This window comes from Nyctereutes procyonoides, unplaced genomic scaffold (assembly GCF_905146905.1).
Source record: "Nyctereutes procyonoides isolate TBG_1078 unplaced genomic scaffold, NYPRO_anot_genome, whole genome shotgun sequence".
Classification (NCBI taxonomy): Eukaryota; Metazoa; Chordata; class Mammalia; order Carnivora; family Canidae; genus Nyctereutes; species Nyctereutes procyonoides.
In genome coordinates this window covers 29,301,380-29,326,135 of record NW_026575139.1, presented here as the reverse complement: position 1 = coordinate 29,326,135, position 24,756 = coordinate 29,301,380, and the positions used below count along the sequence as shown (strand labels likewise).

The window sequence follows — 24,756 nt, the reverse complement described above, 5'->3', positions numbered from 1 at the left end:
AACATACTTGCTGCTAACGGTTTATTTTGTGTAAGAAACCAAGTGGGCGCCTACAACCTAGCATTCACCTCTCTTCAGTTGACCACTTCAGACCAGGCTTCTAGTTTCCAGAAGATGCCCCTTATTCCAAAATCATCCATTTCCCCCCTGAATCTTTACACCTACAGTAGTGTTTTCAAACTGAAGGTAGCAACTCAGTGGGCCTTTAAATAAATTTAGTGAGTTGGACTTGGGACCAGTATTTATTTATTTATTTATTTATTTATTTATTTATTTATTTATTTTTAAATTTTTTTTAATTTTTATTTATTTATGATAGTCACAGAGAGAGAGAGAGAGAGAGGCAGAGACACAGGCAGAGGGAGAAGCAGGCTCCATGCACCGGGAGCCTGACATGGGATTCGATCCCGGGTCTCCAGGATCATGCCCTGGGCCAAAGGCGGGCGCCAAACCGCTGCGCCACCCAGGGATCCCGGGACCAGTATTTAAAAAGAGCCTGGTAGAGGGACAAAGAAAGAGGGAAAGAGAAAGAAATGGATAAGTGCATTGTAATCATTATAAGCTTCACTGTTTTGTGAAGCTTTGTATTTAGTTTTTCATATATATAAAAATTATTTTTACTCTAGGTCATGGTCTTAAAAATTTCAAAAAAGGTCATAGATCTCATTTAGTAACTTAGAAATACTATTTAACATTAACATCAGAAAAACTGTTGATAGTCATAGACTTTGTTTAAATAAAATGGAAATGTCTTGGCTATAGGAGGTCTTTTCTATCTATCTCTTGGAGAAATACTCCATCTCATTTTAAGATACCAGTGTGACTTGGAGATGTTACAGGAAAAGGGTTACATACAGGCAGATATCCCACTTGAACAGTCTTTTATCAAATGTAGCAAATTGAATCCAGCAATATAGAAAAAGGATAACACATCTTCATCAGTTGGAGTTTATCCCAGGAATACAAAGTAGGGGTTGGAGTAATATTCAAAAATCAGTTTATTATATTAATGGAATAAAGTAGAAAAACCATTTGATCATCCTTAACAGGTACAGAAAAGCATTTGACAAAATTAAACTCTCCCTTATAACAAAAATTACAGCAAACTAGGAAAGAACTTTCTTACTGAGAAAGAGTATATGGAAACCCTATGGCTAAGACATCTATAGTAGTTAGAGCAAAGCAAGACCATCTCCTCTCAACCACTGATGCTAACATTGTATTTGGGATCCTAGCCAGAAAAAGAAAGAAAGGCAAAAAGATTGGAAAGAAGTAAAATTAGATAACGTGATCATGTGTGTAAAATGGTTAAAGTTTTAAAGCCTCACAGTATCAAATGTTGAAAATGATATAGAGCAACTAGTACTCTCATACCCTGTTGTTGGGTGTGTAATATGGTATAACCACTGTGGAAAACAGTTTTTTATAGTTAAACCTACACACAGGGGATCCCTGGGTGGCGCAGCGGTTTGGCGCCTGCCTTTGGCCCAGGGCGCGATCCTGGAGACCCGGGATCGAATCCCACGTCGGGCTCCCAGTGCATGGAGTCTGCTTCTCCCTCTGCCTATGTCTCTGCCTCTCTCTCTCTCTTTCTCTCTCTGTGACTATCATAAATAATTAAAAAAAAAAAACCTACACACAATCCATCAATTCTAGGCATACATATGTACCCAAGGAAAAAGAAAACCTGTATCCACAGAAAGACTTGTACCTGAATGCTCACAGCAGCTTTATTTATAATAGACCAAAATCAGAAATAACCCAAATGTCCATCAGTAGGTGAATAGGTAAACAAATTGTGATATGTCCATGCAGTGGAACATTACTCATCAAAAAAGAGGAACAAACAACTGATACCTGCAAAGCATAGATAAATATCGAAACATCAGGCTATAAGCAAAAGAATCCTTACACAAGAAAGTTATGTATTATATGATTCTATTTATATGAAATCTTAGAGGAAAAAAAAAAACTTTCTGGGGACAAAAAAGCACACCAGTCCTTGGTTGGGACCAGGAGTGATATATTGACTTCAGAGGAACATAGAACTTTTCTGGGATTTTAAAATATTCTGTATCTTTTCCTTGGTGATAGTTACTAGAATTTTTGCATTGTGAAAATTCATTGTGTTTTATTGAATGTTAATTATACTTCAATAAAGTTTTTTTAAAGAGAGATTTAACATTTAATTCATAAACAAGTAGATGAAATCACTCTCCAGGTTAAAAAACAAACTCTCCAGGTTCTTTTGGGATGATGAAAAAGTTCTGAAGATAGGTGATGATGATTTTTGCAGGACAGTATGAATGTATTTAATGCTATTAAACTCTACACTTAAAAATGGTTAAGATGGTAAGTAGATTTTATGTATATTTTATCACATTTTTTAAAAGTTTAAAAAAGAAAATGGCTATGAAAACAAACCAAAAAGAAAAAACAAACCAAAAAAATCTGTCAGCAATTAGAAGAATATATAGGTTTTTAAAATTTTTTTCACATGGCATGTGCCCTATGCCCCTTAAAAATATCTTTTAAAGAATTAAGGCAGGGTCTAAAATATTGATCAAAGATAAAAATGTTTAATTATAAATAAGAAATGTCTAATATGTTAGCCACTCTTCATTAAACACAGCAAAGATCAGGATTCTGGCCTAAAGCATTTATGCTGTGAGTGTTATATGTGAATATAAACAAAGTATTATTTGGCCAAATATCACTGCCTATAATTTGGAGTATCCTGGCAATTGTATTTCTAGAACTGAATTTAGATGGAAGGCTGTGTCCCTTAAATTGCTCTGCCCTTTTGGCTTCTAGTTAGTGATTGCCTCCTGTCATTCATATATATATATGAATAAAGATTTTATTCATTTAAGAGAGTGAGTGCAGGAGCAGAAAAGAGAGGCAGAGGGAGAAGTAAGACTCCTTGCTGAGCCAGGAGGTGGGGGCAGTGTGGTCTATCACAGGACCCAGACAGAAATCAATGACCTCAGCCAAAGGCAGATGGTTAACTATCTGAGCCACCCAGGCACTCCCCCTACTGATATTTTTTAAAGCTTAAAGTTTTATACTCTGTTTATTTGCAGTTCCTATATCAACCTAGATGTAAAACTAGATGAATTTGGTTAAAATATTTTCATTACTACTGCTCTTCACTCACCTATCTTCATCAGAATAAAACTCACTATAATTTCTGATGATATTGGCATGAATTTCTCAGCCAGAAAGGAGGATCTGAGGATGATATCACTTGGGAATATGACTGCTTTCTTGCGTGGTGATTTGCTTTCACTTGAGGTTTTCAGAACAGTAGGCAGTTAAAAGATCTGTACCTGGGTGGCTCAGTTAAGTGTCTGCCTTCAGCTCAGGTCATGATCCCAGGACCTGGGATCGAGCCTTGCATCAGGCTCCCTGCTCAGTGAGGAGCCTGTTTCCCCCTCTCCTTCTGCAGCAACCTCTGCTGCTCCCCTTTTTTGTGCCCTCTCTCTGTCAAATATATAAGAAAAATTAAAAAAAAAAGATCTGCCTGCCAAAAGAAGTTTATGATTGGCTGGATTGTAGTATAGGAAGTAGATGTCTTTGCAGTAATGTAAGTAGAGCTTGAAATATAGAAGAATGGAAGCCTCTATATGAAAATGTTTCAGGGAAGAAAACATTTTCTCTTCATGGTTCTTTCTGCTCTAGGTAAACACCACCAAGTGAGTGAAACACAGAATGTGATTGCATCAGACAAAGCAGCAGAAATACCAGTTGCCCATGAACATGAGCACAGCCATGACCACACACAGCTGCATGCCTACATTGGTGTTTCCCTTGTGCTGGGCTTCGTTTTCATGTTGCTGGTAGACCAGATTGGCAGCTCTCATGTGCATTCTACTGATGGTAAGTGGCTCCAGGGCTTTCTGGGCAATGCAGTAAATTTACAGTTTAGAAAGTAACAGATGATTGAATAATTCAGTAGGTATCAATGGCCTTATTTAATGCCAAAAACTCTTAACCTTTCTTGGGTTCTAGTGAACATTTATTTAGTTGAGGGAGCTGGTGAGTTGTGACATGTTGCACAAGAGAGTGCTTGTTGGTTTATTATCATACTTACCTTAGAGCTATCTCATTTGGTTGGTAGTCTAGGGCAGAAATTCTTAACTTTTTTTGTGCCATGGAGCCCTGGGCATTCTGAAGTCTGTGGACTTTTAATTGGAATCATATATATATTTTTTTATTTACGATAGTCATACAGAGAGAGAGAGAGAGAGGCAGAGACACAGGCAGAGGGAGAAACAGGCTCCATGCACCGGGAGCCCGACGTGGGATTCGATCCCGGGTCTCCAGGATCGCGCCCTGGGCCAAAGGCAGGCGCCAAACCGCTGCGCCATCCAGGGATCCCTGGAATCATATTTTTATATGTAAACCATAATGCATAGGATTACAGAGAAAACCCAATTATATTGTAATATAGTTCCAAAACATTGAAATCAATTTGTGATACAGTAATGTATATCTTCTTTATTGATTTAATTAACTAGATAATATATTTAACTCATACGCAAGGTGGAGTTAAATTTTATTTTTAGGACATCAGCATGACAGTTTTTATTGTTTAGCTTAGTGAAAAATATTAAATTGTGGGATGGGCTTCAACAAGGCAACAGTGTCAAATTAAACATCCAATTGATTGGTTTTTTTGTTTTAATGGCTACAAATATAGAAATTCCTGATTCACAAAGATATTTTCTTAAAAATATACTTAAACACATTCCTAGCTTGCTTTCCAAGGAAAGATATACCTCCTCAACTACAACTGCAGTTCTCTAAGACTTTAGATTTAACTCCAGGCATAGTAACTCAAAAACTTTTATTTATTTATTTATTTATTTATTTATTTATTTATTTATTTATTTATTTATTTATTTAGAGTAAACTCTACCCCCAACATGGGGCTCAAACCCATGACCCCAAGATTAAGAATTGCATGCTCTACCAACTGAGCCAGCCAGGTGCCCCCAGATATAGTAACTTTTTTGTCTTAAGATCAATGAATTCATTTTTTTTTTTTAATTTATTCAGAGGCAGAGAGAGAGAGAGAGGCAGGCAGAGAGGCAGAGACACAGGCTGAGGGAGAAGCAGGCTCCATGCAGGGAGCCCAATGTGGGACTTGATTCCGGGTCTCCAGGATCACACCCCAGGCTGCAGGCGACGCTAAACCGCTGTGCCACCGGGGCTGCCCAAGATCAATGAATTCATTAAGAAACAAAGCAGATGAACATAGGGGAAGGGTAGGAAAATAACAAAAAGCAGAGAGGGAGGCAAACCATAAGAGTCTTTTAACCATAGGAAACAAACTAAGGGTCACTGGAGGGGACAGGGTGGGGGGAAGGATTAACAGGATGATGGGCATTAAGGAGGGCACTGGGTGGCATGAGCACTGGGTATTATATGCATTTGATGAATCACTAAATTCTACCCCTGAAACTAATAATACACAGTATGTTAAATGAATTTAAATAATTTTTTTAAAAAAGATCAATGAATTCAACTTTGGCTAGGTCAACATCTTTGATATGGTTTATATTAAATAAAAAAGAGATTCTGATCCATGATACAACTTTAATGCCACCGTGATAGAATAAATTTGGAAGAGGTGCATCAGACTCCTAGGGTTTGGTGATATAGGGTTTATAGATCCCTCTTTTCAAATACACTGGCAGAGGGATGCCTGGGTGGCTCAGCGGTTGAGCATCTGCCTTCGGCTCAGGGCATGATCTTGGAGTCCCAGATTGAGTCCCACATTGGGCTCCTTGCATAGACCCTGCTTCTCCTTCTGCCTATGTCTCTGCCTCTCTCTCTGTGTCTCTCATGAATAAATAAATAAAATCTTTAAAAAAAAAAAAAAGAAAAAGAAAGAAAGAAACCACTGGCAGAGAACTTTGCAGGTAGGAACTGCTAGAGACCGCATAGATGTCTTGGTTCCCCAGTGAGAGATTCCATGACTTTTGCTATTTAGTGGCTGAATGACTGTAGGTACAAAGTTGCCTGACAGTTGCCCAGCTTTGTCATATGATCATCTACAAAGACCATAATCATGCAGTGTGATGTGATGCCAATTTATATACCCTTAAAGTAGTGATGAGTGAGAGCAATGATACAAAGATGTCTACAACTGTAAAATAAAATTAAATCATCTGATTCCTACTAGCAGTAAAGTATAGGTAGTGCCAGTGTCTGTAGTTTATGATCTATATTCATAATCAAAGGAAATGATGGATTTCATTTAGAGGTTAGTAAAAATTAAAATGTGGGGTTTTTTTTCCAAGTTAGGGTCACAGGCACCTCCTATATTCCACCTCCATGGACCCCAGGTTAAGAATCTATGGCCTACAAAACAATCTGTGGAAAAGCAGGCAAAAGACATGAACAGATAGTTAATAAAAAAAATAATTAAAATGGTCCTTAAACATATGAAAAGATGTTCAATTTCACTTAATGCAAATCAAAACTGCTGAGATGCCATTTCTTACCTGTTAAGCAAAAATTCAAAAGCTTGACAATACACTTTTTTATCAAAGTTACAGTGAAACACACCCTCATCTATTGCTGTGGGAATACAAAATAAGTTATATAGCCCCTGCAGAGGGGAATTTGGCCATATCAGATAAAACCACCTTTGTATTTTTCCTTTAACCCCCAAATCCCACTTCTAGGAGTTTATTCTGATAATGCAGCTCCAATATGAAAATACACACGCACAAGATTATTCGGTGCAGCATTATTTATCACTGTAAAACCATATAAATGCCCAGTCATGGAAATTGGTTGAATGAAATGTGATGTGTGCATATAATGGAGTTCTGGGTTGTTAGGAAAAGAAATGAGGTGTCAGATCTCTGGATAGGGAGAGATTTCTAGCGGATATTTTTAAGTGGGGAAAACTGAAATATAAATTAGTATATATCATATACTACATTTTGTGTAAGAAAGAGGGGGAATAAAACACTTATGTCTGCTTATTTTTACAAAAAGGGAACATGAAAGCTCAACTAGACAAGAGTTACCTATAAGAGTTGGGGCCAGGATAGAGTAGGGTAGAAGAGTTTCAGGAGGGCATGGCTTTTTGCTGGGTGTGCATCTTGGATAAAGTTTTGACTTTTGGCAACCTGCTGATATTTTCCATATTCAAAAAATAAAATGAAATCAACAGGTTAGAGGAAGCCAGCTGAAGCAGGTGAACTGTAATGCAAATGAATAACACAATCACACTGAAAGGGATTTTTTAAAAAACTCATTCAGGTGACTTATGAATATAGTATTTGACTATATATTTTTAGTTTTGAATGGAGTTGGAGAAGCAAAAACAATTACCAAACTCTTTTTAGTAGGCTTTTGCTTTTTGTGATGGTACAGGTGAAAACAATTCTGAAACTGTTTTAGGTGTATTCTAGGATTGAGGAGGTGTTACTCTCATCTGAGTAACTGTGTTGCTGTTGGTGGAACCAGAGTTTTCACTGTGGAAGAGGGGATGTACAAAATGGGGGAAGGCAAGAAAGAAGCCCTATAGGGATGGACTGAAATTGGAGCTATTGGACTCATTATTTCTAAAATGTATATGTGTATATGTGTGTATATGTGTACATATATACGTGTGTGTTTATGTATACATGTATGTATGTCCTAGCTCTGTCTGCAGAGAGGGCCTAGAAGTAAAGACACCCCACTAGCAATGAGCATACCAGGGCTCTTCAGAGAAATGGCTGATTCGAGGACAGGGGCAGGGTAAGTACAAAATGAGCTTGGAACATCTAGTGCTCAAAAAAAAAAAAAAAAAAAAAAAAAGCACCTAGGAAGGAAGGAAGGAAATGAAAACTTGTTACAGGGTACAGAACTAACTTGAAGGGGTTCCTACTGGCCAGACCTAAGATAGTTTGAGCGCCAAAATAATTAATTATGAACAGTAATGAAGCATAAACCATTGAAAAAACGGGAAGCCCTGAGCACACCCATGTGAGAGAGAGGAGGCAGGAGAACACTTGCTTACTGTGGATTGCTGAATGCCAGCTTATAAGTGTGGCAAGACGCCGGCAGGAGGAAATCAGTTTTGCAAGCTTCATAGTAAAAATTGACTCAGGCCTGAATCATCAACGGATGTTAAATCTAGGGGGTAAATTTTGATTTGTTTATTAGTTGCAAGGGAAAAGGAGTAACAAAATGAAGAAATACAATAGTACCTTGACTTGATCGAAGTTGATGTCATTGGTGTCTGTTTTCGGAGTGGGAAAAGAAGTACCTAACAGACCAACCTCCTCACAGATAATTATAAACTCTGGGCAAATTTTTTTTTTAATTTTTATTTATTTATGATAGAGAGAGAGAGAGAGGCAGAGACACAGGCAGAGGGAGAAGCAGGCTCCATGCACCAGGAGCCCGACGTGGGATTCGATCCCGGGTCTCCAGGATCACGCCCTGGGCCAAAGGCAGGCGCCAAACCGCTGCACCACCCAGGGATCCCTCTGGGCAAATTTTTAAAAACTACTACCTAAAGTCACCAGAGTAACCTAAAGCAGGAAGATTCTGGAGGGGAGTTATCCCTTGGAATAGAGTGAGTTTCTGTTTTTACTGCTTTTAAGCAATTAGAGCTCAGTGGGGTAGCTAAAACTCCAAAAACTAGGTCTCTCTGGCCTAAGGAACTAGGACAGAGGTCAGGGTAACTACAGCCACTAGAAAGTTAGGGGAGAATCTTAGAAAGGAGAGAGACAGAGAAACAGCCTCAGATTTTATGTATAAATTCAACCCAAGTCTGGCTGAGCCCTGAACCATTCTTTTACGGGCAGACTCTGCTAAAGATGAAAGAACTGCACTGGGATTTGAGCAGCTGCCCAAAAGACAGACATGGCAATTTAATCCAAACGAAGTGACTTAAAGCAAAACACAAGATCGACACTCTTTGGAGGCCTATAATAGAATCCAGAGTATCCACAAGATAACATTCACAATGTCCAGGATATAATCCAAAATTCACTCTACTAGCAAACGGCAGATAGGTGTACATTCTGTGCCTCTAGTCATGACACCCTGAGAAGCAACACCTGTGTAGTATTCCATCTAAGAATGTGATCTAAGGCCACATCAGACAAACCCAAAAGGAAGGGATCATTCTATTTAAAAACAAGAAAGGTTCAGAAAGGAACATTTATTCTTCAAAGATAATCAATATCGTAAAAGTCAAAGACAGAGAAAATGCTCCAGATTTCAGGTGATTAAAGAGATACAACTAAGTGCATATATGATCCCAGACAGGATCCTTCCTGGGAGGGAAAAATGCTCTGAAAGACTTTCGTAGGCTGTTAACAAAATTAGAATATGCAAGAGAGATTAGAAAGAAAAGTATCAATATTAAATTTACTAAGTTAATAACTGTACTGTGATTATATAAGAAAGTAACCTTTCTCTTAAGAAGTACATTTTGAAATATCTGGGGTAAAGAGGTATGATACATGCAACTTAGTTTGAAATGGTACAGAAAAAAAATATGTGTGTGTGTGTATGTGTGTATGTGTTGTGTGAGTGGGTGGAGAAAGTGAGCGCAGATAAGGAAGCAAATGGGGTCAAATGTTAGATATTAGGTAATTCTGAGAAAGTAGTGAATGTTTTTTGAACATTCTTGAAACTTTGAAGATTTGAAAGATTTTTTTCAAATTATTTCAAAGATTTTTTGAAAGATTTGAAATTATTTCCAAGTAAAAGGGTTTTTTTTCCCCAAAAAAATTCATTGAACTTAATTTAATTAACCTTTTCAGTCTAAGGATATTTTTTTTTAATCTCCATGCATATACTATTTCTTTTCAGTATTTTTCCCTATACCCTTTATTTTAGCAGCCTTACATGTATTGATAAATTGATTTAGGAGTAAATGGTTTTATTCGTGTGCTTTTAACAAATAGCAAATGAGAAGCACCCTCTGGTGGGATAGTATCTAATTCCAGCTGCATTACACAGTTCCTCACGGTGACCTCTATGACATTTTTTTGATTCTTGTCAGTTTCAATTTTTAAATGCATTTAAAGGTGCATTAGAGCCCTGTAATCCTATACAAAGAATTAAAAATAGCATGTATTCCTTTATTCTTCCTCTTGTTTTATCTCTGAAATCACTGTTTTTGCTCATTTTCATGTATCTGATAATCTGGTTTTACCTATTATCTACAGGGTTTTATGTATTATTAAATATCAGTAAAAATTCATTTATTAAATTTATGCTGAAGTACAGCCTTTTCCTATAGATTTATAAAAACTGTGTTTCAGTTTTAAAACCTCTAATTTTTTTTTAAGAAGCTATTTAAAGCTAGACCACAAGACTATTAAAAAAAAGTCAGAACAAGCTTGTCACACAAATATAATATGATATTCTTCACAGTTTGGGGTGACATTGAAATATTTATTGTCTCCAACCAATTAGGGGCTTTATTTTCTGTTCCTTGCAGTGTCTTAGAAGATTACTTTTAGTACAAAGATAACATGTTATTTGTATATGTTTTTTCCAGTGTAAACCATTCCTTCTGTGTGTTGGGTTTCCCCAGAAGATTAAATCCCTTGGAATTTATTTGACTAATGTCCATCTGTCATTTCCTCTGGCATTTTGATGTCCCCATCTTTTAATTTTACCTTGTTTGGACATTATTACTTGCTTGTAAATTTTCTGTTATAGTAGAAATATTCATGATACAGAGAAATATTTTTTCCCCTATCCAATAAGGATTTTTAAAGCAGCTATTGGGTTTCCAGTACTGTGCTACATTCTGTAAGACACGTGGAAAAGAAATGGAAAATTCACTTTTATGTAGTTTACAGTCAATCTGGAGCTATAAGACCTATTTGAGTGAAAACAATTGTATATATCTCAGGTGGTGATGTAGGAAAAGCTTTGAAGTAGCATGTCGAGTCTGCACATAAAGCTCTTGGTTTCTAAGCAAGGGGGGCCCTTTTGAGCTGGAATTAATCTTTGATTCTTTTTTGAGGGAAGTGGTCCTAGAATTAGTCTTTGAACAGCGGCTAGGTTTCAAATTGATGAGCTGAGAAGTTTAAGTTCATGCCAAGAATTAAGGATGAGAGATTTGGGGAAAGGACAATGAGAATGTTTCATTAGAAGGTGTTAAAAAAAAAAAAAAACACAAGTGGTTTAACTGGGCTGAATAGTGAGAAATAAGATGATACCAGTTGATAAAGATCTTAAGAACCCACTTAATAGAGCAGTTTGGGCTGAATCTGAAAAGCAGTAGATAAGTGGCATGTCAGAAGAGTGGGGTGATTCAGAGATGAATCCAACAAGGATATATATATGAGTAGGATTAGGAAGAAATGAGAGCAGAAGACCAGCTGGGAGCCTGTTGCTCATTCAGGCTCAGGTTGATGCAAATTTAGGTTAGGATGGTGGCATTAAAATAGAGAAGGGCAAACATGACAGACATTTTGGTGTTGAAATAAAGAGAAAGTTGCAGGAGGTTGGCGAAGAGGAGCAGGTAGGCAGTGGTGGTGAGATCGGTCTGCAGAGAAGCACTGAGGGGCCACAGAGCACTTTCTAGGGAGAGCTGGAGGGGTAAGGGGTGCACTTGAGGCAGGTAAGGGTTACATATTATCTGTTCGGGGAAGGCTAGGGCAAATGAAGGGTTCCTGCCCACCTTTCAGGACAGAGGAAACTTCTAAGTGTTTGAAGCCAAAAAGAAAAGATAGTCTTGAGGAAAATATAATCTAACAGCTTTCAAAGAACTCTTCTACCTCCTGGTCAGTGTTCTAACAGTTTCTATTTCACATTGCTTCATAGCTGACTTACTTATTTTTACTTCAGATCCAGAAACAGCAAGGCCCAGCAATTCCAAAATCACCACCACACTGGGTCTGGTCGTCCATGCTGCAGGTAGGATTGGAAGGCCATGAGACCCCTTTCTCTCCTGGCTCAGTGTGGGAGGCTTAGCGTGTACATCCCAGGGAGCATCCCCATGAAGTCCTCTTGGGCTGGCCCTCGGGTTGAAGGTTGCTCAGTGAAGTCCTCCAACACAAGTATAACCCCGGGTGTACTCAGTGTCAGGGATTTGCAAGCTAACAACAGTTTTTCTATTTTTTTAATAGAGGAAAAATATTTTGTGGCACAGGAAAATTATATGAAATTCAAATTCCATCACCTGTAAATAAAGAGTTTTTGGAACGCAATCATGCCCATTTGTTTACATATTATCTATGGCTGCCTTTGCACAGTAATGGCAGAATGCAGTGACTGTAAGGGAGCAAATGATTTGCAAAACCTGAAGTATTTCCTGTCTGGCCCTCAAGAAAAAAATATGCTGACCTCTGCCCTAGAGCCTCATCTAGAAAAGAGCTTTGACATTTTTGTACTGAATAGCCTTGTTTTGCTCAGTATATACCAGTGAGGTGGAGGTGGGTTGTAGAATGCAGAAGGCACGGCATCGCTGACTGGGCATGCCTTAGAGTCACAACTGAAGACCAGTCCCCGTAGTAGGAGTCTGAGACTGACAAAGGCACGTGGAAGATGGCACACTGTCACCTGGACCCTTCAAATATAACATGCTTATCTGACAAAAATTCATTTAGCCAGCCAATACTTGCTTAAGTATTAACCATCTATGTACAATATTTATGTTTTTCCTACAAGATACAGAGATGCTTACTTTGTAGTCTTTGCAATTTCTGTTATAAGAGCTGACATACTGAATGTTTGGGGCCAGGTGCTAAGCTGTTTACATATGTTACCTCATTTAACCTTCATGAAAATCCTAGGAATAATATATATACTTCCTTGAGTCCATTTTAGAGATGAGATGGCTAAGGTTCAGAAAAGGTTAAAAAAAAAGAAAAAGAAAAGATTAAGGAACCATAACACAGTCACATGCGGCTCTACCTGACTCTAAAGCCCACACACAAAACTACACTATTATAGTTGTTGTTGTTATAGTGTCTTATGTTTTATTTTTTCCAAATTTAGCGGACGGTGTTGCCTTAGGAGCAGCAGCCTCTACTTCACAGACTAGCGTCCAATTAATTGTGTTTGTGGCAATAATGCTACATAAGGTAAGCAGAACTTTAGTGAAAGATTTGATATTGAATATATTCATAATTAAAATTTCTCTTTGGTCATTAACATTTTTTTGGAATGGGAAAATGTTTTAGTTTTCTTAATTGCCATTCATTTGAGACAGTTGACTAGCTCTATTCATAGCTAGGATTTTTTGCTACTATTTTCTTAAACTTTCACTTGAAGGGACTTTTTTATGGTCATATATACAAACTCTTAAATTCTCTACACATTTCTGTATTTTAAATATTTCTATATTTAATTTTTGTTCATAAATATTTTTGCTTTCTTATAATCTTTTCTTGACTATTTCTCTTTTACTACTAAGAAACACACACACACACACATACACACACACACACACATACACAGAAGTGTAGGATATTTTCTTAGCTTAGAACATTAATTCCTAAAAGGCAGAACTCAATTTTGGTGTACCATGCCTGGTTTTTTTTATGAGAATTCAGTCAAATGACATGTACTTCATAATACAGCAGTGATCCATACTTTTAAGAGTAATCAGGAATAATTTTTCTTTTCCAGGCACCAGCTGCTTTTGGACTAGTTTCCTTCTTAATGCATGCTGGCCTAGAACGGAATAGAATCAGAAAACACTTACTGGTTTTTGCACTGGCAGCACCAGTTATGTCCATGGTGACATACTTAGGACTAAGTAAGGTAAGTCTGATTCATTCATAGCTTATCTAGACAAGTATCTAATTCTTTTGTGACTTACCAGAACTTATGGTCTCTTACGTTGAATTTGTCAATTAAGTTACCCTCTCAAACTAAAGATGAAATTAGGAGTAAAAGCCAGTACAAGGTAAAAATCTTAATTGCAAGGCATTCTCTTGATAAATTTTGAACATTTTCCTATTCAATTAATTTGAAAATTTCTTTTCCATCAGTTCTGAAAACATTTGCACAGACAAATGATCTGTAAATAGCATAACTCAAGCCTAACCAGACACTGGTTTTGTTTGACAGATATAGAAGTCACGACAGTACATATTTAATGTTATGTATTTAATTCATTTAATGCAGGCACATGAAGTGTGAGGGACAGGCAAACAGCAGCTTTGAGGAGAGTAAGGAGTAGAGGGATGTCTTTGTTCTCCTATCACCACATATAAAATATCCAGTTGTGTGTGTGTGTTTTTTAAGATTTTATTTATTCAGAGAGACACACAGAGAGAGAGAGGCAGAGACATAGGCAGAGGGAGAAGAAATAGGCTCCATGCAGGGAGCCCAAGGTAGGACTTGATCCCAGGACCCCAGGATCATGCCCTGAGCTGAAAGACTGTCACTCAACCACTGAGCCACCCAGGCGTCCCTCCAATTCTTTATCATTGCACTGAGCATAACGTCAGACCTGAAGTAACATGTGTCACTTGTCAGTTCCAAGCCTGGGCATTCTTCCCTGTTCACGTTGGATCTTTCCCTACCTTCCAGTTCTGTCCCCTGCGGCTGCATGCAGGTCCTCCCTGCTGTACTTCAGTGTGAACTGATTAGCAACAAGAGAAAAATCTGAGAACCAAACTGACTCAGGGCTAGTGTATGCGAACTGCTTTCCCCTATACTCTCTGTCAGGGTCATTGATTCTTCTAAGTGTCATTCCATTCGTAGCTGATAGAGTAATACTCGTATCAAAAAGAACATATGAGAAATGAGATGGTTAAAAGATGATTAAGTTCCTGTTAATCAGGTTTATTGATCTGGATTACTAACAAATGAGGTGTTATAAAAACCCCCTCTGATCATTTGAAGAGCCTTTTCTTCTTTCAGTCCATAAGCAGTATATAATTATCCTCTTTATCACTTCACTGACCAGTGCAAGTCTTTAGAACTTCTGATAAGAAGGTATAATTCTGGAGGTATGGGGTTACCTGTTACATTATAGTGTGTTCTCTTCTTAAATTTGTAATTAATTGTCATAGTCCATAGGTCCACTTTTTTAATAGAAAAAGGTAAAGTTAATTGTGTCAAGATTAGTTTAGAAGATGTTTCTAATCTCTGGGAGGGCAGGTGCTGCAACTTGATTACCACTGTATCTCAAGCACCAGAGCCTGATATATGTATAGGGATGTTCGTTAAATATCAGTAGAATAAATGAATGAATGTACAAAATTTAATACCTGCATTAATAATGCTGTTGATTCCATTGTAAAAATAATACATGCCAGATCTGTTTAACCAGACTTGAAGTTTGTTTGAAAAAGCAATTGTGTACATTATCAGTAGTCTTTAAACTCTTATTTGGAAGCTTCTCATCAATAACAAAATTGGTCTGATCTCAAGATGTCCCTGTTGCACCAGTTGTGAATGCTGTTTTTTTTTTTTTTTAAATCAGGATTTCTTCTTGACCCTGAATTTTACTTAATTTTTCTTCTTTCTCTCTCTCCCTGTCTCTCTCTTCACAGAGCAGTAAAGAAGCCCTTTCAGAGGTCAATGCCACTGGAGTGGCCATGCTTTTCTCTGCTGGGACGTTTCTTTATGTTGCCACAGTACATGTCCTCCCTGAGGTGGGCGGAATGGGGCATAGCCACAAACCCGATTCCAATGGCGGGAGGGGCCTCAGCCGCCTAGAGGTGGCCGCCCTGGTTCTGGGTTGCCTCATCCCACTCATCCTGTCAGTAGGACACCAGCATTAAACGTCGGGTTCTGGCCTCAGGCCACAGCTCTTTGCCGTCCCATGAGAACAGCCAGCACGTGACAGCTGCTCACTTCCTCAGTCTCTTGTCTCACCTTGCCCATCTCCACCTGTATTCCTAGAGTCCAGAGGGAGGTGAGATTCAAACCTGGAGAAATGGAAAGCTTTTAGAGTAGAAACAACACACTGCGACTGGATATAGACATTCCGTTGTGTTGTTTTTTTAAAGGGTCCTAGGCATTTTGAGTTTTGATGTTTCTCTTAACCCTATTCTCAGGGAAGGTGGAATTTCATTTTAAGGAAAAGTGGAGAACTTCATGAACTCACCATTAAATAGTAATTATGAAAGTACAGTGTTCTGTAATTAAGCTAAATCTCTTTCTTAGTTTAGAGGCGCTGCCACTTACTTTATCCATTGATTTTTAACATGGTCCTCACCGTGTCAGACTGGTGCTTTAGCATCTATGCCACATGCCTTGATAAAGGTCATAATGCCCACTGTCTTAGATGCTAAAGGTAATTGTAGTTTATTTGGGACAAGAGTCAGGAAAATGACAGCAAGACGCATGAAAAGCTGACTTTTTACTGAGAACTGTCCATTGACAAGAGGATGTCTGGAGAGACTTAACACCTCCTTTCACATCTGCCTCTTTAAAGAGAGCCTGCCATTCCATCAAATGGAGCAGCAGAGATGGACTAGCGTCGAAGGAGGCGACTAGTATTTCTTCTCAAGTTCTCCTTTGCAGAGTACCTGCCTCCAATGCAGAGGAGCCAAGTTCTGGTAGGTTCAGGCCCACTCAGGCTTTCCTTTCAAGAACAGTCAGATCCCAAAGTGTCTTTTGAAATGAAGGGGTTTTAATTTTAAGTGAATTTGGATAGTAACTGACATCTTTGTAGTAATCTTTTTAAAAGTAAGATTACCAAAACCTATGTTGTCCCTATTTTTCTTTTTAAGTATTTATCTTAGCAGACTAGCAGTCCCTCTGGCAAATCCTTGGTGTCCCTTGGGGAGTGCTAGGCCAGTGTCATATAAATCCCTGTACCAGTGAAGAAAGTCAAGATGTATGACAAGTGGGAAGTGTTTGCCTCTTGATTTAAAGCTTATTGAAATCATGTCTCTTGTCTCTTCATCTTTTCCATGCTCTCCTCCTGTCTTCCCTCCCCCAGCCCCTCCTCCTTATCTATAATTTGCTGCTTACTGCTGGTGGTGATGTTAGTATCTGTGTGAACTGAATTCTCATCAGGACAACCACTTCTTGAACTGTGATGATGAAGATAACATTGTCTCTGTTCTTTATTCCTTCAGTGAAGTTACCTTTGTGTCAAATGCAACTTTGTTAAGCCCTTAAAATATCACTTCCTCATATGTGAGATGACACAATCACTAATATTCTGGTCATTTGAACAGTTGAGATAGTAAAAGTGTTTAACAAACTGGGATAATTTTTCCATATTTGCCAAAATCCCTGTAAACTTTGTGTTATCAACTAAGTGTATGATACTGTGTCATTAATTTATTTTGATTTTCTGTACCATTTCAAAACATTATATACAGAGGGAACCAAGACTATTTTCTTCAGGGCAGTGGGTTTAGGAGTTCGTAAAATGTTTTATATAGCGTATATGCCAGCATGCCTTTAATTTCTTTATTTCCTTCCTAGATTTGTCACTGGGTCAGCAGCTATGGAAATAGAACTTGCGAGCCCTCTGCTGGCTGTAGACCAAAGTAGCATAAATAGGATCTGGTTTTGTATAGTGGCTGGCAACCATTGCATATGATATTAAAACCAACAAAGGTACAGTCTGGAAAGTCTGAGTGACTTTCCTGATAACAACTCTGAGGAATCATGGGGCTTTGTCTGATCCTTTAAGATGTCATGGTTGCCTTGATTCTCCCTGGAAATGTACTTTGTTAAATAAACAGTACATCCTAGTGTCTGGTTTGGTGTGGGTAGCAGCACTTTCTCTCATACTGTTGTGTGCAACAGTGAGAAATTTGTTCTGCTGGCCAAAGCCTGTTTCAGCAGTGCCTTGCCATTATTAAAAGTTTGTCTAGAATATCTTGCTGGGGGTTGGGGCGAGGGGGCTTGCACTCTGGTGAGGAGGATTGAACCATCAAATTTCCAAATTCACCTTCCCCTCTGGACCTCGCATTGACAGGCAAACCTTGTAAGGCCTCTCAGCTCTCAGAAGCTACAGGCTTTCCCAGTTTTTAAAGTTTCTGCCTCAGGAACTCCTTTCTCTCCTGGTCAGTGGGCAGAAATAGCCATACTAACCTTAGAGGGCTCAAATGCAGCTTCAGGCAGCAAGGGGCCGAGCAGCATGACAGAGGCCTTCTTTATTGCAGGAAGAACTTGCCCATGGCGGGCAGTGTCCCAGCAGAGGGCACAGCAGTTGCCAGTTACTGGCACATTTCAGTTCTGTTTTCCTCTTGTATCTCCTGCCTCCTTAGATGGAGACGCCTTAATGCTCTCACACATTGGGCAGCTTTGGCAATTCCTAAGTTGCTGCTGTGATTACAGATGGAATTACTGGCTACCAAAGAGATGCAGCTTATGATGAAGAGCATGGCCCTTCCTTCCTCATAGCCTGAGTTAGTCTTTATTACAATTTGACTCCCATTTCCTTGGTAGGGACAAATTTCTTCAGATTCCGAACGCACTCTTAAATGGCAAATGAAGGTGAAAAACACTACTGGTCCACTCCCCTCCCTTCTTCTCCAGCCAATTGCATATCAGACCCCATTTCCCCGAAGCAGCGCTCTTCTAGGTCTTGTAGCTTTCCTGTACACGCTGTAGTTAGATTTGTTTTAGGCACAGGCTCTGCACCGTGGAGTGTAGATGGTTGGAAACAGTTGCCATCTACAAAGGCTATGTGTTTTCTCTTCCCCTGTCACCTTTTTTCCCTATTCAAAACAGTTGAGTCAGCCCTGTTCTGTATTTTGAATCATTAGAGAAAGGTCAAAGATGGTCATTTTGAGGGGTCAGTTCTTGGTAGAGAGTAGGCAATGAAATTATGTTTTTTACCAGCCTACTTGTGTCACTGCCTTGGTTTTTCTTTTTCAAGGATTAGAACTAGGGGGACACACCAGCTTTGGAGTATTATACCCCTCAGACCTGTGGTAGCTAGGTACTAAACAGGGAGCTGTCTACCAACAACACAAGCCCTTAGAAAATGCTCTTGTCTATAGGGCCCCTGTGCCCCTTGGGAGCTTGAAAATATTGGCCAGATTCTTCTAAAACTGCTACAGTGGAAGGTGATCTACAGGAGAACTATCCTTGCATTAGAAAATCTCTACTCAAAACAATGATCCCAAGAGCACTATTGGAGATGCTATCAATGATGGAGCCCCCCCTCCTTTTACCTGAGACATCGAGATTCACCCCAGGAGACTTGAGGGAAATTTGTGACTTGTAGGAAAGGACTAGACAACCATTGGGAGTTCTCCAGATATGCTCAGCCTAACACAAGGAATTTGGCTTTGATCTTTTTTTCTGATAGCATTTCTAGCAAGTTGGAAGTCTCATGGGATAAAACTGCAGTTCCCCTGGTTCAGTAGCTTGAACAGTGATTTTAAATGTCCCCTTTTCTGGATCCTTTGTAAACATGAAATCATTCCATGGATGGCTGCCTTATAATTTTGTCTTTCCACATTAATTGTGAATGGTTAAAAAAAATTTTTTTTGCTGTTTTCTGATTTGTTTTATGATATTAAATTTTTATTAGTGCATACCTTATGTGAGTGGCTCATTAATCTCTTAGCAGTCCACTTTTTCTTTCTGACAACTAGACTTGACCCATATTTGAACATCACAATAGGTAATGAAAAGCTTTCCAGGGCATGGGAAAGATGTACCCACTCTGTGAAGATCCTTTAGGGAAGGAGGTATGGGAGGTGAAGGACATAATACACCATATGTCCCAAAAGATACTAATTCATTGACTTTATTTTGCTTTGCCATCATTGTTAAATACTTAAAAAGTAGCTGTCTACTCCTAGAAAAGAGAAGCAGGCAACAGATCTTTTTTTTTTTTTTTTTAACGATTTTATTTATTCATGAGACATGAGAGAGAGAGAGAGGCAGAGACACAGGCAGAGGGAGAAGCAGGCTCCATGCAGGGAGCCTGACATGGGACTCGATCCCGGGTCTCCAGGAGCACGACCAGGGCCGAAGGCAGGCGCTACACCACTGAGCCACCCAGGGATCCCCCAGGCAACAGATCTTGATCGTAGTGGGTTCATGTCAAAGGGCAGAGTTGCTCTAGCAGTTTATAGAGGCTGTGGACACCTGACCCTGGAAATAGAGATCTTAATAGAAGTGCACTTTATAAGTCTGTTTCTAATTCCTATAAATTAGGGCAGCATCCTATAGTGTAGTTTTTATAATGTCAGAAATAAGCAACCTTGTGTCCCATCCCTAGGTCTAAAATGCCCTTCCCCAGTTCCCTCACCTTCTAGTCTTGATCTAGTCTCCTTTAGTTAGGCCTCCTGTGACCACTTTATTTAAAACTAATCTGCCACACCTCGACCAAGTGCTTCTTACCTTGTTCTTTCTTTTTCTGTAGCACTGGTCCTTTTAAGCTGCTTTATAACAATAAATACATCCTTACTTTGACCTTCCCTACTAAACTGTAAGCTCCGGGAAGCTAGGTTCTCAATAAATACACGTTGTTAAATGAATCGCTGTGCTCCAAGGGAGCATTTTCTAATCTGTGGCCGTGTGGCACTAATCTGTAGCACTGCCCCAGGCATCTGCAGAGCTGCTGGCCTTACATGTAGCTCTGCCCTTGCTCACGCTGAGGTGAGGGCTTGGGGATTAGCCAAGAGGTGAGGAGTCCACACATAGGGCTGAGTGTACAGGTGGGAACTTAACTAGGTTTGGGTTCCTAATCCATGCCCAGCTAGTGTTAGTAAGGTACTGTTGGAGGGACCCAAACTTCTGGATCCCCTTTCTGGCTCGGCTATTGATTTCTGTTGCAATGTTAGCCATCACTCAGTTTTATTAACTTGGGTAGGAATGTGAGAGAAGATGTATCACATTCCAACTGTCTTATTTATAGAGGAATCCTGAAACATACAAGAGCCATCAGAGGAGGGAGCTCAGTGGAGACAGGATGAGAAGCCAGGGCGTCTGAGGACGTGTCAAAGGAGCTGGATGTTTTCCTTCATTAGAATGTTCTTAGGGACAGAACTTGACCACCATCAGATACTTCAAGGGCCGTCAAGTGTAAGAAAGCATATATCCTGTTTTATCCAGAAGGTGGAATGGGACTTAAGCTGAGCCTTACCTCTTCTCCACTTACCTCTTCTTTCAGCAGCGTTAACTCAGCACTGAGTCCTTCCTACAGACCGGGCACCTGTAGGTGCTAAGTGTTCAAAAGGGAGTAGGCGTCATTTCCAGTCCTTAAGGAGCTTGTGGGTTCAGAGAGGGATTCAAACAAGAAAACAATTACCAATAGTAACAGGAGACAGGCACAGGGAACTAAGAACACATGGGGGCAAGAAGCCCAGAGTGAGGCTTCAGGGACGACATCCAGAGGGAGATGAGCCCTGCACTGAACTCCAAGATGGAACAGAATGAGCTGTGAAGCAGTTGGGAACGATTCCCTGAGCAGGAGGGCAACTCTGCACAGAAGGTGCCACTGACTGGCTAAAGGTGAGGGGAGGCAATGACAGGTAGTGCGTGTGATGTGTCCATTCCTTAGGTGACGTCTGTACTTCCAGATGTAAAAGTCCACTGGTAATTGGGTCTAGCCAGGGCTTTGTGATGCCTGCCTCACCTCCAGCCTTCCCAGGCACCGCCCGGCTGGCCTCTTGAGTTCCCATCATTACTCAGGTGATTCGTGGATGTGGTAGTCCCGAGATCCCTGTGCTCCAGAGGCTCCTCTGGCACCTCAAGATGGAGCTTGGCGACTTTTTTCCTCCCTCATCCCTGCTTATCCCCTACTTCCTGGCTGGGGGCCCAAACACCCCTCCCATCCCTTTTCTGAACATCTCTGTCAGCTGCAGCTACGTACAGAGGGCCAGGTGGGAGCTCAATCTTCCTTCCATCGTTTGGTTCTCCCTCCCCAAAACTCCAATGCCCCCTGTACCCAGGTTTACTGAAGGGGACTTGTGGAACATGGAACCTCTGTCGTCACGGTCTCACTAGTCTTCACCCTCCACCTCTCCAGCCCTCCAGGCCCTGTGAGAACAGGGTCTCCCCCTGGCCCAGAGGCTGAGGTGGGAGCAGGAGGGGCAGGAATGTGAGTAGACCCTCCTTCCCATTCTCTGCAGCCCCTAATTTTGCCCTGCTGGATATTTGGAGAAACCAAAAGGGAACATCTGCTCTTGGAGCTGGAGAAAACATTCCCAGGTTGGCGCGATGCTGAGAGTTGGCAGGGCCCCTTTTTGATATATGAAGCCGTGAAGGTTTCAGAGTAACTTGCCCAAGGTCTTTAATCAAGTAAAGGTGGAGCTAACACAGGGGCCTGAGCCCCTGGCACCTGATCCAGTGAATCGCTAATTCTGTTCCAGATGAAAAACCAGCACCCTGGCTCTTCCTCAGGTGTTCTGGAGAGTGTGTGAGGTTGTAACAATAAATGGCTTTGGGCCTATTGGCCAAACTGAACACATCCGTCTTCCCCAGTGAAATGTACTTGCTCTTAGAAGCCAAGTTAATGTATATATTTTCACCCACATCACCCACAAGGGGGAGCCCAGAATACCTTCAATGTTTCTAAGCAGTGTGCTGCCCACGGCGGTGCCCTTGGATGCCAGTGGACCGTGTTAGTGCTGTGAAGCAGCTGGCAGCCTGGCAGGGCAGAAAGGTCCTTGGGCCACTCCCAGAAAGACTTCTACTCTGGCAACCTTGGATGTGAGCAGTTGTCAACCAGAGAGGGCAGAAGCCTAGCAAGAGGCTGACCCTGCTGAGGAGAACAGAACTATCTCGTCTAACGCAAGAATCTCCTAGCCTGGGGAGGACTTGCCAGACAGGGCAGGTGGTCTGTGCACATACTCTCCTTTGGCTTCCTGCCCCCCTAACTTGGCCTACTGGCTTCAACCGTGCATGCAGTGCCCTGTACCCACTTCCTCCCTCCTGGGGGGCAGCCATGCCCTGTGCTAGTAAAGGAGCCTAAGACCCATGCCTGGCCTTCAACAATGCAGTCAAAGTGGAATACAATTCAGTAAAAAGGGGAGGAAGGTGTGGCATCACAAAAGAGGAGTCATCTGAGCTGAAACTTGAAGTAGGATTTTTGGGGAGTTGAAAAGCACTGTGGGCAGAGGGAACAGCAAATAAAAAGGAGCCATGAAAGTTTGGTGGCTTTCCGGAATATCAGATCCAGCATGGCTGGGGCAGAGTGTAGGGGAGAGTGGAGAGCTCCAACAACAGGTTGGGATGAAGGAATGGAGATCAGGTGGGGCTGAGAGAACACTGATGCCCAGAGATGCCCAGTGATTGTCCTCCATTCACATGACGGATGGCAGAGCCTGGATTTAAACCCATCTTAGCACTAAAAGCAGGCAACAAGTCAGCCTTCTGAAGATTGCTTTCTCATACGTTCTCAACCATGCTACAGATTGTTTTATTCTCACAAGGAAAAGCTGAGGCCCTGAGGGATCGGGCTCCATTTGGTGTGCAAACAAGACATCACAGCACCCGAACGGGGCCATGGGAAGACAAGTCAATTCAGTAAGCATTTGTTGAGCACCTACTACAGCCCTGGACTCTGGTCCTCAAGGAGCTCACAGTCTGGAAGGGACATAAACACATGGAGGAAAACCCCCAAACACACACAAACAGACCCGGACATCCTAGAATGGGAGGAGGGGCAAAGGTCCATGGGAACCAAGCAAAGATAACCTGAGTGATGAAGGGGTAGTTTTAGCTGAATTCGTGCCACATGCTGTGGAATCCAGGACAGGAGCCCCATTGATGGAATTAGAGTTGGAGGGAAAGAGGTTCCAGGAGAGAGATTTGATGCTACAGGAGGGCCTGGCCTGGAGCCCAGATCTTTTCCACCTCTTCTGCTTCTTGGCCCCAGAGGGATACTTGTGCTGGATCCAGCCAGTAGTCTGACACAGGTGCCAGGGCAGCCCAGGGAACCAAAAACAGGAGCATTCTTGGGTCCTTCACTTGGCACCAGTCTGGCCCACCTGCCTGAGAGTGGGGTCAGGACATGAAGGGCTGGGAGCTGAGGAGGTGACACTATGGAAGGATCCGCTATTGTCCAGGTTGCTGGGGCTTTTTGAGGTCCAATCAGGGTGTGATTCCAAGGAAAGTCCCCTGGAGTCTCCCTGCTTGTTCCTGACTGAAGTGAGTTAAGGAAGACTGTCTGGCTCACCCTACCTGAAGTGTAAGATCAGTGAGCTGGATCCCAGTCAATCAAGATTCACATGTTTCCTTACCATGGGCTAGTCATGTGTAATGGCCATGCTAATACCTGTTGCATAGAAGAGTGGTGACTGTCAATGAGCCTGCAGACTCTGGATAAAAGCACATTATGACCATGTGTGTTCTCTCATATAGCAAAGGAAATTATCAAGATGAACTGGCACCTAAGGAATGGAGGGAAATATTTGCAAACCACCTATCTGATAAGAGCTAATATCAAAAGTATAATAAGGGACTCATATAACTCAGTATAAGCTGATCAGAAAATGGGCAAAAGGACTGGAAGAGACCTAGTAGTACTGAGGTAGGGCTGTTAGTATAGTTGCCAACCCTGATGCTTATGTACAATATAAACACACCATCTCATGATTTTAAGGGGCAAAAATATCCCTCCAGGGGAAATGCCTAACCCAGGGATGGTGTTGGCTCATGAGGACCAATTCACTACCGTGTTGTTACTGAATGAAGATTTACCAAAAGACACCACAAGCAAAGGCAACAAAAGCAGAAATAAGCAGGTGAGACTACATCGAACCAAAAATCTGCACAGTAAACCAACAACAAAATGAAAAGGCAGCCTGTGGAATGGGAGAAGATATTTGTAAGTCATTGATCTGATAAGGGGCTAATATCCAAAGAACTAGGGCTCCTGAGTGGCTC

At 40.8% G+C, this 24,756-nt stretch overlaps 1 protein-coding gene across 1 annotated transcript in view; it reads left to right on the top strand.

Moving 5' to 3' along the window:
• Nucleotides 1-17,655, top strand: part of SLC39A9 (solute carrier family 39 member 9) — a 54,538-nt gene extending 36,883 nt beyond the window's left edge. The window contains exons 3-7 of the mRNA XM_055304245.1: nt 3,682-3,879; nt 11,830-11,898; nt 12,982-13,067; nt 13,615-13,749; nt 15,492-17,655. Coding sequence (XP_055160220.1) covers nt 3,682-3,879; nt 11,830-11,898; nt 12,982-13,067; nt 13,615-13,749; nt 15,492-15,722 — 719 coding nt within the window. The 3' untranslated portion in view covers nt 15,723-17,655. The remainder of the gene's footprint in view (nt 1-3,681; nt 3,880-11,829; nt 11,899-12,981; nt 13,068-13,614; nt 13,750-15,491) is intronic.
• Nucleotides 17,656-24,756: the final 7,101 nt, after the last annotated feature.